The sequence below is a fragment of the Scomber scombrus genome, chromosome 7 (genome assembly GCF_963691925.1).
Source record: "Scomber scombrus chromosome 7, fScoSco1.1, whole genome shotgun sequence".
Lineage (NCBI taxonomy): Eukaryota > Metazoa > Chordata > Actinopteri > Scombriformes > Scombridae > Scomber > Scomber scombrus.
In genome coordinates this window covers 13,507,181-13,520,669 of record NC_084976.1, presented here as the reverse complement: position 1 = coordinate 13,520,669, position 13,489 = coordinate 13,507,181, and the positions used below count along the sequence as shown (strand labels likewise).

The following is a 13,489-nucleotide window of genomic DNA, read 5'->3' as shown; positions in this document are numbered from 1 at the left end:
GTTGCAGTACAGCTAGTATACTCTTTTTCAATTTTAGCTACAATGGAAAAGGCTTGAAGGATGAGGACTAACCAATCTATTTAATAGCGTTGCTAACAAAGAATGAGAAAGTTTCAATTCTACATGGGATTAAAACAGTCCTACAAAGTCATGAATCTATGTTAACTAAACTTGCAGTAAACTTTATTTTTGTGTAGTCTATTACGCTTACACAATGCAGTCTCATTTCTTCTGTGCTCACATTTGCATCTGTGTGTCTTTCTCAGTTCCGGGGCCAGTTTTGGAGACAACAGTAGGCGAGAATTTGAACACCATCATCCTCCTTAATCTACTGAGTGGGACCGAGTACAGTGTCCAAGTATCGGCTTCCTACACTGCAGGACAAAGTGAACCACTGCTACAGAATGCTAAGACATGTAAGCATCAGTTGTGGAATCAATGCTTCATATTTTCCTTCATGTATATGAAACTTTTGTTGGGACTGTAGACATTGTGGGGAAAAAATTTAATATTGACATGACTGTAAATGGAAAAAGTCTGTCTCGCTGTTAAATTGAGGAGACAAATGGTTACTGATAATGAGGTTTGTAAAAAAAAAAAAAGACAACTTAAATGTAATATTAAATTGAACTGTCCCTGAAGATAACCGTATTTTCATTTGAAGGTCATACCTATATTCAAAATGAGTCAAAACGAGTTTTATTGGGAAAATCAGTGTCACCTTAAGTTTTCTGTCTAGATTTGTCAGAAAGTACAATGTGCCTATTAGAAGGAGACCGAGGCAACAATTAATCCAAACTAGTTTGAGGAAAGTGAGGAATGTACTACATGCATATTAACTGCCTGCTGATACCATTGCTTTAATTTCCATTGAGACTTTAGCAAACACACAGATAGACAGAGGGATATTAATATTTCCCAGCCAGCCAGCGAGAACAATCCCTTTTGCATATAGATTTGGTATCAGTAGGTGCAGCAAGACCTAATGCTGGCTTCTCGCCTCTCTCATCTAAAACAAATAGACTGTCAGGGAGAAGAGAGACAGAGAGAGATTGACAGTGATACAGAGAAAGAGAGAACACTGTATGTGTGTAAACACACAGTGAATGTGAGGGCATGTATGCATCTGTTTGCGCATTCTTTCTTTAATCCCCTCTCACAAACTCTCAGAGCATTGCTGTGTCACCATCTATCATCAAACATTACTTACTGTCTTTGTCTATGTGTGTGTGTGTGTGTGTGTGTGTGTGTGTGTGTGTGTGTGTGTGTGTGTGTGTGTGTGTGTGTGTGTGTGTGTGTGCAGATGGAAGATTTAAAAATTTGCATTGGTGCACCAGCATAAACGTTCATGATGCACTTGCCCTGATTAAAAAAGTGTGCACCAGATACAAGTTGGGATGAATTTGTGATGCATCATTACTAACATATCTGCATCGGTAAAATCCAGCTTATTTATGCATAATTATTATAAGAGACTCTGTACTTTTATTATTTAGAAAATGCGACCAATAATTACCTTTTGATTGATTCCACTCTAAACTGTTTCTCAGGCATGATAGTATGCTATAGCTAATAGTGCACTGCCAAAACATTCAGGTTGGAACTTGCACTTTAGAATTATTGTTCCGCATGTTGTAAATGAAGGTCAGTCTATGTGCGTACTCCACAAGTGATTTAAGCAAACCCGAGTGTGTGGATAGTCTTTCATAGCCTACTTTTGGGGACAAATTTCAGACTTTGGACACATTTCAGAATTAGGGACAGCTTGTCCAACTGAGGACAAAAGCTGTGTCCCTAATTGGGAAATGCTGATTTATGGGTCAGTGATTAACGTCAGAGGTATGCAGGCAGTGATGATGGTTGGGGTTAGTCTCCAGGAAATATAAAGCTATTTAATGTCCACAAAAGTTACAATGGTCCGATAGGTGTCTCTGTGTGTGTGAGACAGATTATTTGAAAACTGCTGCATCACCTCTTACTCCAAAATCTACTGTTGTCTTTTAGGCTTACTGTCTGATTTGCCAGAAGGGACTCACCAAATGGGGAAGCATCCAGCAGGATTAAAACAAACATACTCTGATTTTAATAGCTCATGAATTTCTCAGGCGCACTAATATGCACCGAAGAGCAACAAATGATTTTCACCTTTTTTCTGAAAAGCAATTTCCTTTTACTAGGGGGGAAATGGTGAGAAATAATAAGTAAATGTGATAAGTCGATTTACACATCATCTACAATTAACAGAGGGCTGCTTTTCATACACCATTTTTTCTAATTCAATTGTGCTGCAGTAATGTGCCATCCTTCATCTTCTTTAATCATCCCCCTGTAGAATGAACAACAATTCCTGCACACCTTTCTGTCTCTATAAAGCTCTCATAATGAAATACGCTGTCATAAGAAGAGATCAAATATGAGGAACCGACGTGCAGATTTATCAACTTTCCATATTAAAACTTTAGACTCCATCTTTGGTGTGGCACTTAATGACGAATTTTGAGGACTTTATTTGCTCTTCATAAACCCACTTCTATACATACGGTACAAAAAAATCATATTGAAACTTTATATACTTTTCTGGCCTGTCAGATATTTTCCTCCAACACTTTTCTATTTGTGCATATGCTTTGTCACATTTTACAGTGTTGGTGAGGGGCTTAAGAAATTATCATATTCTCTATTAGATGCAAGAATTCTCAGTGTGCTGCAGATGTATTAGATTTTCTCAAATTATGCAGGGCATAGTTAAATTCATTGTTCTTATTTTGTTCTTTCCAGTAGAGGAAGTCTGATTTATTAAGGGGGATGCGTTCAGTCATTTGTCATTCTAATAAGGGAGATACAGTAACATATTTCCCTGGGTACAATGCATTCATTGCAGCCATATCATAGTAGCCAACTAGCATGTTTGCACCAATAAATTACACATGCTAGCTTGTAGCATAAAAAGGTAATTATTGGTACCTTGAGGACCATCGAATTAAATGAAACTTTTTCCCCCAAATGCAATTTTATTTAGTTTGTATTGTGGTGTTGGCGCTTCAGCTGTAAAGTACAAATTAGTCTTCCACAGGACCATTGAAAGGTGCTCAGTCAATCTGGTCTCAAGATTTTTTTGTAGAATAAGTACTGTGTCATAAAAAGAAAAAAAAAGAAATTTGACTTGGTGAAAAGCAGAAGCTGAAAGAAGAAATAGTGTTGTTGAAAGTAACTGATGGTATGAAGGTTGGGAAAGCAGATGGGTGTACATGTTTTGCTTCAAGTCTGGCAACTTCAGCACACACACACACACACACACACACACACACACACACACACACACACACACACACACACACACACACACACACACACACACACACACACACACACACACACACACACACACACACACACACACACACACACAGAGAGAGAGAAAGACACACACAGGGGCAATTTCTGAATGATTGCAGTATCTCCATATGGTCCACCATACTTTATATCCGTGGTATGCCTTTCACTCTGACCTTTGGATAATTAAAATGAGAAACTACTCCACAGAATGCTCAGTTACCTCTTCTCCCTATTGCACTTTTCACCTTTTCCTTTCTCCTTCTCTCATTTACTAAATTAAAAAACCTATAGTTTTCATGTTTTCTCCTATGTTTCAAAGATGGCTTTATAAACATTATTTACACTTTAGCAAACCCAGCAGCATACTCCATTTCACCTAAATGTGTCTTCTTAGACTTGTATAAATTATTACTGCAGACAAAGTGGGGGCAAATATAATGATTCAGAATTTCCTCAAAAGAGGGAATAAAAAAGTTTGATACTAAAATTTACAACTCTATGAAATTAAAATATGTGCCCTCAAACCATTTAGTCGACATTTTTGACCACTTGGCATGCAACAGAGTACTGGGTTATTAAACAAGTCTGTGCAAAACTTTGGACAACTTTGGAAATGGAAGCCAAATGTGACACTTCTCATTGATCTTGTACCTGCCATTTTGTCTATATGAATATACTGAAAATAAACCTCCAGCCGAACACAGTGTTAACTTAACCTGTGTTCACCTGCATGTGCTTATACACATGCTCACATATGTCCATATGACATGAACTTCCATGCATGCTACTGTGCATGTTGTCTCTCTGAGTGTATAAGAGTGAGTTTCATTGTATTTGCATGTTATTGAAAGGAATGATGTGTTGTCATATGCATTATTCACTAGTATTTAAAGTAATGCACCTGCCATATGGTCCCAGCATAAAATAGCTATCTACTTGCACAATAACCAAGCTCATTTTATACCATCAGCAAAATCTGTTAACAAGGGACAAAGAATGAGAGAGAGAGAAAGAAAGGAAAGACAGAGAGTAGCTCCTTAGAGATTTGCTTGCTTCCAGTACACTGAATACTCAGTACCAAACAGGCTCCAGCTATTTACAGTGCTCATGGTGTTTTGCATTTTGCTGCACTGTGTCTCTTGTTTCTTCACAAGATAGTTAAACATTAAGCCTGATTAAAAAATCTACCCAACTGTAACTGGATTTCCATTATCCACACTTTCAGTGGATAGTACATTAAATGTTTTTCTTGCAGCTGTCATTTCAGACAAGAAAAGTTCAACTAAGTGCCACTTGACTGTTTGATGCATCATATAGGCTGTTTACTCATAAACATAACCTTAACCAGTCCTAATTCTGTCTGCTGACCTTTAAATGTAAAACCAAAAGATTACAAGCAAACTCAGTGAATGGATTACATTTTACACTATTGTCACCTCTCATTCAACACTCACTCAACCTTTTAGTGATGTATTATATAAACTCTACATAAACTATATATACTATGTCAAGATTGATTCACTAATGCTAAATGAATCCCATTAAAAATAAGAGAGACCTAAAAGCACCATGCATTAAAGGCAAAGAAGCATAAATAAATATAGTTTTGGGCTAGACTGACGTTTTACTGCTATCATGGTTTTTTCCATTGAATTTAAAAAACATTCTCAAATCACAACTCAATGTGTCAATTGATAGATTTAGTATTCAGTTGAGGACCTCTGAAAAATGTGTCTGTACCCTAATATGATATGCAGTGAATGTAATCAGTGAGACTTCTTTGACTCTTTCTGTCATTTTTTTGGCCATCTCTCCCTCTCCAGTGTTCCTGGGTGTCTCTGGCTTGTCAACCTACCAGGTGCGTCCCAACAGCATGTGTGTCCAGTGGCAGCCTCTCCCACATGCTACATTATACAGAGTCTCCATACAGTCTACACTCAGTAAGTACATATTAATGAATGTTTATGTTGTGCCTTCCCTGTTGTTAAAGGTGGTGACAGTTAGTTCATTATTTTTTTCGCTGCTTTTTTATTAGTTATACATGTTGTTTGAGATAAGCAGCTCACAGCAAGCTCTAACATGATTGACTTTTGGTCCTGAATTCAAATCAAGTAACATCAACTTGCTGAAATGTGGCCTGAATCACGCCTTATAACTATAGTTTAAAAAAACAAAACACCAAGTGATTTTAGACAGAAGATTCATTCAGAAAGAGTTTTGGGTTACAAGCAGTAGTCCTAGAACATGCGCAAAGACACAGTCAACAGAAAGCTGTTCTCCTCAACATTTCGGTGTGCACCCTCAGTCATACCAACATGTTTAACCGTTTCACCTTGTGAGAAACAAGGCAATTGCCAGCTAAGTGACTGGAATACGAGTCAGTCAGAATATTACAAATGTAATTAAGGTTCTGTGAATTCAGGATTTCCACCTGTCGGCATAAAGCGCCCTAGTTGAGGTTGCTCAAGCATTCAGTAAGTCTGGAACACAGCCTGATTGCAAGAACTCAGTAGCAAGCAGTATAAAGTATATAATAGTATGGTGCAAAGGGTGGTGGTTGTGCGGTGGTTCCTTTACTTACACGTTTTTACCACAGTTATGATAGTTGGTGAATCACCTGGATTCAACTCTGAACTCTTAGTACATTTCCTTACAGATTTACTGTCCTTGTAAAAATGTCTCTCACATTTATAATTAACACATAGACAATAGAGCTATGGACTCAGGACTTTGTGTCTGTGTGGGTGATACATACAGGTACAGTATGTGTCATGTGTTGGTTATGTATATTAGTTATATATATAGCCTACCTTTTACAGTCATCTGGATTTAGATTGATATGAGCCACTGAGGGAAAAAGTGTTTTTATATATCTGTGATCCGCTTTGCATTGTAAGGGATATTTACTCATTCAAGTGTCTGTGTTTGCAGAAAGGCAGACAGGTATGATATGCGTATGATCTCTCACCAGTAAACGACATGGGAGAAAACTGCTTTAAGATTTTCTCATGTCATTTTGTCAGGAATAAGATGAATAAAGACAAGTAGAGTATGACCTTTAGAAACAGTTTTTTTTGACAGCTCACTCAGGTAATAAATGTGAAAAAGGAGGCAGGGGAAAAAAAGATTGAGGGTAGAAGGAGCTCTTATACAGAAATCAATTTTAACCAAATCAATCAGTGAAAGACCAAAAATCCAAGTCTCATCACTGTTATATTTTATCCTTTTTCACTAAGTGTATATAAAAACTTTCCAAAGCCTTTACAGAATGTGTTCTGCTGACAAGAGACTGTTTTGGAGCTGGTCTACTAACAATCTAACATTGAACAATTTCAAGTTCAAGTTTTATTTTCATTTGTCCTCAGAGGGCAATTGGTTGTGCTGCAGAGGTTCATATAGAACTTAGTCAAAAACACTGTTGAAACATTTGACAGCATTATCAGTACTTTTCAAAGATATACTGAAGAGAAGTTTACAACTGTTTGTGTCTGTTTGTTTGCAATATGCAGCCAACTACTAGATTTCCGGTCAACCCTAACAATATGTGGTTTTATTTGGTGTAAGCACAAACCTGTTAACACTACAATTTAGCTTATTCTTTTGGTTAGTCATCCGTATGTGAGAAAACCTTTTGTCTGAGTTTATTTTTTAAATGTCAGTATGTGTCAAAAGGTCACATAGGAAGCAGAACTAAATGCAGATATGTGTTTTCACTTACAGTACCTCTGAGAGGATAATGGGTATGGGTACATGACAGTACAGGGTGGAAGTCTGCTGCTTTCAATTGATTTTAAAACCTGTAGCACTTGCATTAAAATTTAAAGGAAGGTAGCTTTGACACCGGTAGCTCTGCAGACAAAAAATGTGGCCTTCCTCATTAATTCCAGTGAGGCGACTCTGTTGGTGCTGTAGGCGTGGATTATGTCACAGAGAGCTCTGCAAATAACACAATGGGTAGATGGTTTGTCTTCACTTCATCTGCCACATAATGAAACGTCATACAATGTTCAATAATGGGTCAGTCTGAATACCTTGCAGTATCACAATTAAGAAAGAATTTATTTATAATTTAAATAACTGTTTAATTTGTTGTATAAACCACTGTAAAAATAACTGACTATAGACCATCTAAAGAGCTACTTTACTAAAGTAAAGGTGTTACATCAAAATAAAGATTAATGCATTCATCAGGCTCTCTACTTTCAGTCAGGTATGTTAGTGAAAATAATAAGTATAAGTAGTATTATATATGCACTTTGTTTTGATAACTCCATGCACTTTAATGATACAGTATGATATATATATATATTTTTTTAAAGATTTATTTTGGGCTTTATTTGCCTTTATTTTAGAGAGTAACTGGCAGAGATGCCGACAGGAAACAGGGAGAGAGAGAGAGTGGAATGACCTGCATGAATAATCATACTGTATTGCTTATATGGGTTTTGAAGATGTTTGAGAGTTTAAAAACTGCTGATATTAACCTAAAAATATTGTGGAAATGTTCTCTGTTTATAATTTAATCTATTAATGATATTCAATGACTCTTAATTTGATGTCTCTTTTGCTCCTATTAGACTGTGTAAACTAAGCTGCACATTAACCAAGATATAAAAAGACTTGCCAACACACGTTGACTAATAACATTAATGATGACTCTGTTCCAGAAAATGACACAGTGGCACACCTGAATGAAATGCAGCTATCTTTAACATGATTAGTTGCACCTCTGTGGCAAATATGTATATCCTGTGTGAGAAAGCCTAAATCAGACGTTAGTTCTGTTTTAATAATGATGTTAGCTGGTAAATGCACAGATTTGAGACATAAATAAAACCAGTTCTACTCAAAGGAAACATAGACAGTAAGTGACGTGTTTATACCTTTTACTGTTAGAAGAAGACAGCAAAAAGTGTGAGGAAGATTTTTCACTTTCATTCCCCTCCTTTGTATTTATCTCTGTCTCTCCCTCCCTCCTGTGTGAGCACTGGCTGGATATTTTAGCCGGAGTTTAGAGATTTGGTTTAATCCATGCAGAGTCAACCAGCTGCTTAAACACCTTCTCAATTGGAAAAGTGAAGCCTTTCAGTGACAGCTGTTTGCCTAAATTTTATTATCTATGGCTGTTTCCTGTGTGGAGGAGGAGCTAATTTGTCAGTCTCCAAGATGAGAGACACGTAAAGAAATAGAATTAGACTAATGAAACTGACAAATGACAACTATTAATGTGTGTGTATGTGTGTGTTTCCAGTTTCCAGGCTGCCAACATAAATTGTCACTGAGTCTTTTTCTCTGTTTTATGTGATGATGTTCCTCTACAGCTATCCAAAATAAACACTCAAGTGGAAGGGTTTGCAGCTTGCAATCCAAAGGAAATTGAGAAAAGGAGAGAAATCAATAACATGATTCATTTCCTTTTTCAGTGGATGCAATATTGTTTTCCTACTGTCTTTTTAATTTCAGAACCATCTAATTACCTTTTTTTTGGTGCTATGAGTAGAGCTGCACAAAAAAAAAAGTCAGAGATTTGATGTGATTGTTGTATCGCAGTCAGTTTTAACCTGGTTTGCTGTGAAAGTCTGGGGATCAACAAAAACGCAGATTCACCAAAGTGTCTAAATCCTGTCTTCTGTTATCATGAAATAAAATAGTAATAATATTTCTACTGTTATTAAGTCATTGTTATTAAGTTATTTTTACATGCTGCATATAGCAAATTTACGTGGAGGCAAGATTAGTTTGAATCTCCAGATGAGCTGAGTCTGTCTCTGCAGGGAACTGAGTCTCAGCCTTTATGTACCCTTCAGCAAGGTGTAATTCCACTGACTCCTCCAGTAAAGCTAATTATTTTCCAACTCTGAAAGAATGTAATTATATTAATCGCCACCCATGTTTGAATGTGAATCAGAAAATAACTGAAAACAAAGCTAATTTGAAACAGGAGCTCCAGGACGATCACTGGATCTTGTTTTATTCTGAGGATTTTTTTGTTGTCTACGTGCAGATGGCCAAAAGCAGGAAGTGAGCCTGGGAGGCGGGGCTTCCCGACAATGCTTCTATGATCTTACTCCCAGCAGCCAATACCAGAGCAGTGTTTACACCCATATGCAGGAAATGGAGGGCCCTCCTGTCTCCATCACTGACATGACACGTATGTTGCAAACGTTTTATACATTGTTTATACTGTATGTATGTATGATTATGTTCTCATCTATGCTTTTGCACTCAGGACCATTCAGTCAAGTGGAACTTCTTTGAATAGCATCCCATTTATTTCAATTTATCAACATTTTTAAGAAGGTTAAGTCTCGCTTAACTTTTAATCTTCTTTTCTCTGAATTTCATAACCCTTTCTTCATTTTACTAATTATACTTCAATCTGTCTTTAAGTGTCTTTTTCTCCATCTGCTCCATCTGTTTAACCTCTTCAACTGTCTCTTCTAGATAGATAGATAGATAGATAGATGGATATCACAGACACCGATTCCCCAACAAATATTCATCCACATGTTGACAGCTGTGCATGAGATTTAGTAAGAAGCTCTACAACTTGGCATCAGCAGTAGTTGCTGGTTCACAGTCGTTGGTGGAAGAAGTATTAAGTACAAGTAGTAAAACCACCACTTAAACATACTCCATTACTAATAGCCTCACATTTAACATTTTACTTCAGAAAGTACATGTGTATTATCAGGAAACTATGCCTATGAATCACAGGTAAATGTACTCATTATGCAGAATAGAGCTGCAACTAACTAAACTAACTTATTTTCATATTGATGAATCTGTTGTTTGTTTCCCAAAGCCCAAGATGCAACTAAATGGTTTTGCTTTGACCGAACCAGCAGTCCATAGCCCAACGAAAATCATCAAAAAAGGAAGCAAAAAAATTGTCATGATTAAGAAGCTGGAACCAGAGGATTTTATAATTTTTACTTAAACAAACCCAAACTCATTAGTCATTATTTGATCATCAGAATATTTAGAATATTTGGCGATTAATTATGTTAATCTACTAATTGATTCAGTGAGTAAATAATGCAGAATGGCCCCTTTTAAGAGTGCAAAATTATTATAAGGGGAAGCTGATGAAGCTGGTTCTGTAACAGTACATCATTTTATAAGATGTCCCTGTAACTGTAGCTGTCACTCAACGGTAGTGGAGTAAAAAGTACAATAATTAAGTAGCATAAAAAGGAAATAGTAAACAAATTACTTCAAAACTGTACAGTAATTATCATGTTTGTATTTACCTTCAAACACTATAATTTATACCATCAGTCTGTGACTTCACAAAGGTAATTTAATCATAGACAAAGAAATTACATTAATAACTGTAATGAGGTGGTTCTCTATTGTTCAATGACATTTGCCACCACGCATGTTTACAAATTACCGCCTTTGTCACCAAAAAGTTACTTTGGGTTAGGGTGAAGAAATGTTTTGCTCAGAACATTGTATATAATTTCATACGTGCCCCTTCTGTGGGCAGTTGCTGTTGTCTCCAGCATGATTTACTTGCTGTACTCCGGTTTGACAGAACCCATTGCTTTGTGCAAAGTAATTGGCTCTGCACTGAGGCAAAACTCAACCTGGGGCTGTTTTTTAGGGTAAAAAACAGGGTAAAAAACAGCCTCTGGTCAGACTGATGCTAGACTAATGAAAATACTTTTGCTGTCCCCAACTTATAGAAGGAACAGAGAAGAGACGTATAGTAAGGCAGTAGAATGATGTAACCAGACTGCTGTGTGACTGTTAACTGATGGAGAGAAAGATAGACAGAACAAAACAGAGCAGCTGGATTGCTCGTGTACCTTTAGGTTGTAAATACAGATTGCACTAGAAATCTTTTCCCTGTAAAGGTCTAGAGCTCAGCTGTCAGAGGCAGGAGGAGGATTACAAAAATTACAGCTTAATAAGAACAAGCTGCTGCTGTCTTTCATTGACAGCTTATTATTGACTTTGTATGTGTCACACAATGTGTGTGTGTGTGTGCGTGTGCGTGTGTGTGTGTGTGTGTGTGTGTGTGTGTGTGTGTGTGTGTGTGTGTGTGTGTGTGTGTGTGTGTGTGGTCAGCAGATAAACATGATGATGGTCCCACTTGTCACTGCCACAATGATCGATGACCTTGTCTTGTTTTCTTGTTTGTGCGTGTGTGTGTGTGTGTGCGTGTGTCGGTATGTCCAGTGCCAGCACCCACTCAGGCTCCGACTGAACCCCCTGCCACAGAGCCCCCTCCCACCGTCCCGCCTGCTAAAGAAGGTGAGCAACCAGCTAAACACAAACATACACACTCTTATCTTATTCATTTCTAATGTTGTAGGTAATCTTTGTAAGGCTCTGATTACTTCTCGTGGTAACTTGACATCAAAATGTATCATTTGATGAGATTAGTAATACCTTGTTGCAACAGATGCTTACAGTATCTGTCACATGTCAGTGATTAATGAGGTCAGCATATCTGAAAAGTCAATAATTTTAAGTGGATTTGTGATTTGAATGTAATTTTAACCAATTTTGGTTGTTTCTTTTGGTTGTTGTGTATTGTATACAGTATCTGTATATCTGAGGCATTTTTAATATTTCTAGTTTATTTACACTGATATTTTGTTTCATAAAACACAAACAAAACAGCAAAAAAAAAGTAAAGTTGTAATGCAGGCTATTTTTTGTGCAGAGCTATTAAGTTGTTGCATTTACAAACTTTACTTCACTTCAAATGTTTGTGAAATTGGAACAGAGTGTGTACTGCCAGAAACCTCATATAAAATGAATTTGATTAGGAAAAAAATGTTTCAAAATATCAGCAGTGACCTAGAAGGAAATTTAGGGATTTGGGGGGTGCTATAACCAAATCAGAGATCGTGACTTGAAAGGTAAGCAAAGAGGAAAAGTCATGAAACACTTAAGTATCACACACAGTAGGTCGTGAGATGTGTACTTTATTCCACAATGAATTTATTGTGTGAGCCACACACAGGCCACTGTGGGCTGCAGTCGATGCCAAAATAAAGAAAGGCTACTCTAATGCTGGTTTATTAGCTTTTTAAGTCAGACCTGATCACTGCTGCCCATCTTCATTACGGTTTCTGCTTAGTCCTAAAACACTCCAACCACTAACCGCAATGAGAGCACCTGTGATTGACAGCTGACATGGCAGGTTTAACAACCCATTCATAACTACAGTATGCACGTGTTGGCTAGTCAATCTAAAACGATGACAAACTATAAAATTATCTAAAAGCCTGTTAACAGCAATATGATATGAACGTAATTACATAAGTCACTAAAATATTATAGATAATTGAACATTTTCAAGCAAAAACGGCCCTAATTGGGTAAAGGGTGCAGTTCCAAAAGCAAAAAGAGAGACTGTGCATGAGGGACATGTGATACACATTTTTTACATGTACTTCATGGGCTACTTCGAGTGATTTCTTTGTGCATCACAAGTTCATAGAGGGGTTATTTTGCTTTTATGCTGTTGTCTGCTGGGGGTGGGGGTTGAAGTCAGAGGACAGAAATAGGATCAACAAGTTAATAAAAAGGGCAGGATCCATCATTGGTTTGCCTCCTGACTCACTAGAGGTGGTCATGGAGAAGAGAGCAGGCAGGAAACTCAGTAGCATCTTGCACAATAAGGACCACCCATTGTTTGGTGTTTTTAGTGAACTGAAGAGCTCCTTTAGTGCCAGACTAGTGATGCACAAGGTGCTCTACGGAGAGATTTAGAAGGTCCTTTATACCTGGTGCAGTGAGGTTTTTTAATGAACATTGCTGTTGACTGCCGAGTGTTGTGGATTGTTTGACTGATGTTGATGTGGTGCTTTGCACTTAACTTGTACTGCCTGAGTCTGCATGTCTCCTTGCTGTATGTTGGCTGTCTTTGTGAGAAGGTGACATCCAATTTCCCCTCCAAGGGATTAATAAAGTACTTCAATTCAATTCAAATTCAATTCAATATTTTGTATACTTTCATCTGCTAACTGTAGGATTAGCTGTCCTTTTTTTGTCTGTATGTCAAGCCTCACGTGACTGTGGGCCTGACAAAGACCCATGCAGCTTGAAACATTGAATTAGTAAAAGCTTGGGAGCTTGCCAATTTCAATGTGGGACAGCCTCTCCTTTAACTTTTATCAAACATTTTCATCAT

At 37.3% G+C, this 13,489-nt stretch overlaps 1 protein-coding gene across 1 annotated transcript in view; it reads left to right on the top strand.

Moving 5' to 3' along the window:
- Positions 1 to 13,489, top strand: part of col14a1a (collagen, type XIV, alpha 1a) — a 142,279-nt gene that overhangs the window by 65,183 nt on the left and 63,607 nt on the right. The window contains exons 22-25 of the mRNA XM_062422444.1: positions 267 to 416; positions 5,160 to 5,276; positions 9,341 to 9,487; positions 11,524 to 11,598. Coding sequence (XP_062278428.1) covers positions 267 to 416; positions 5,160 to 5,276; positions 9,341 to 9,487; positions 11,524 to 11,598 — 489 coding nt within the window. The remainder of the gene's footprint in view (positions 1 to 266; positions 417 to 5,159; positions 5,277 to 9,340; positions 9,488 to 11,523; positions 11,599 to 13,489) is intronic.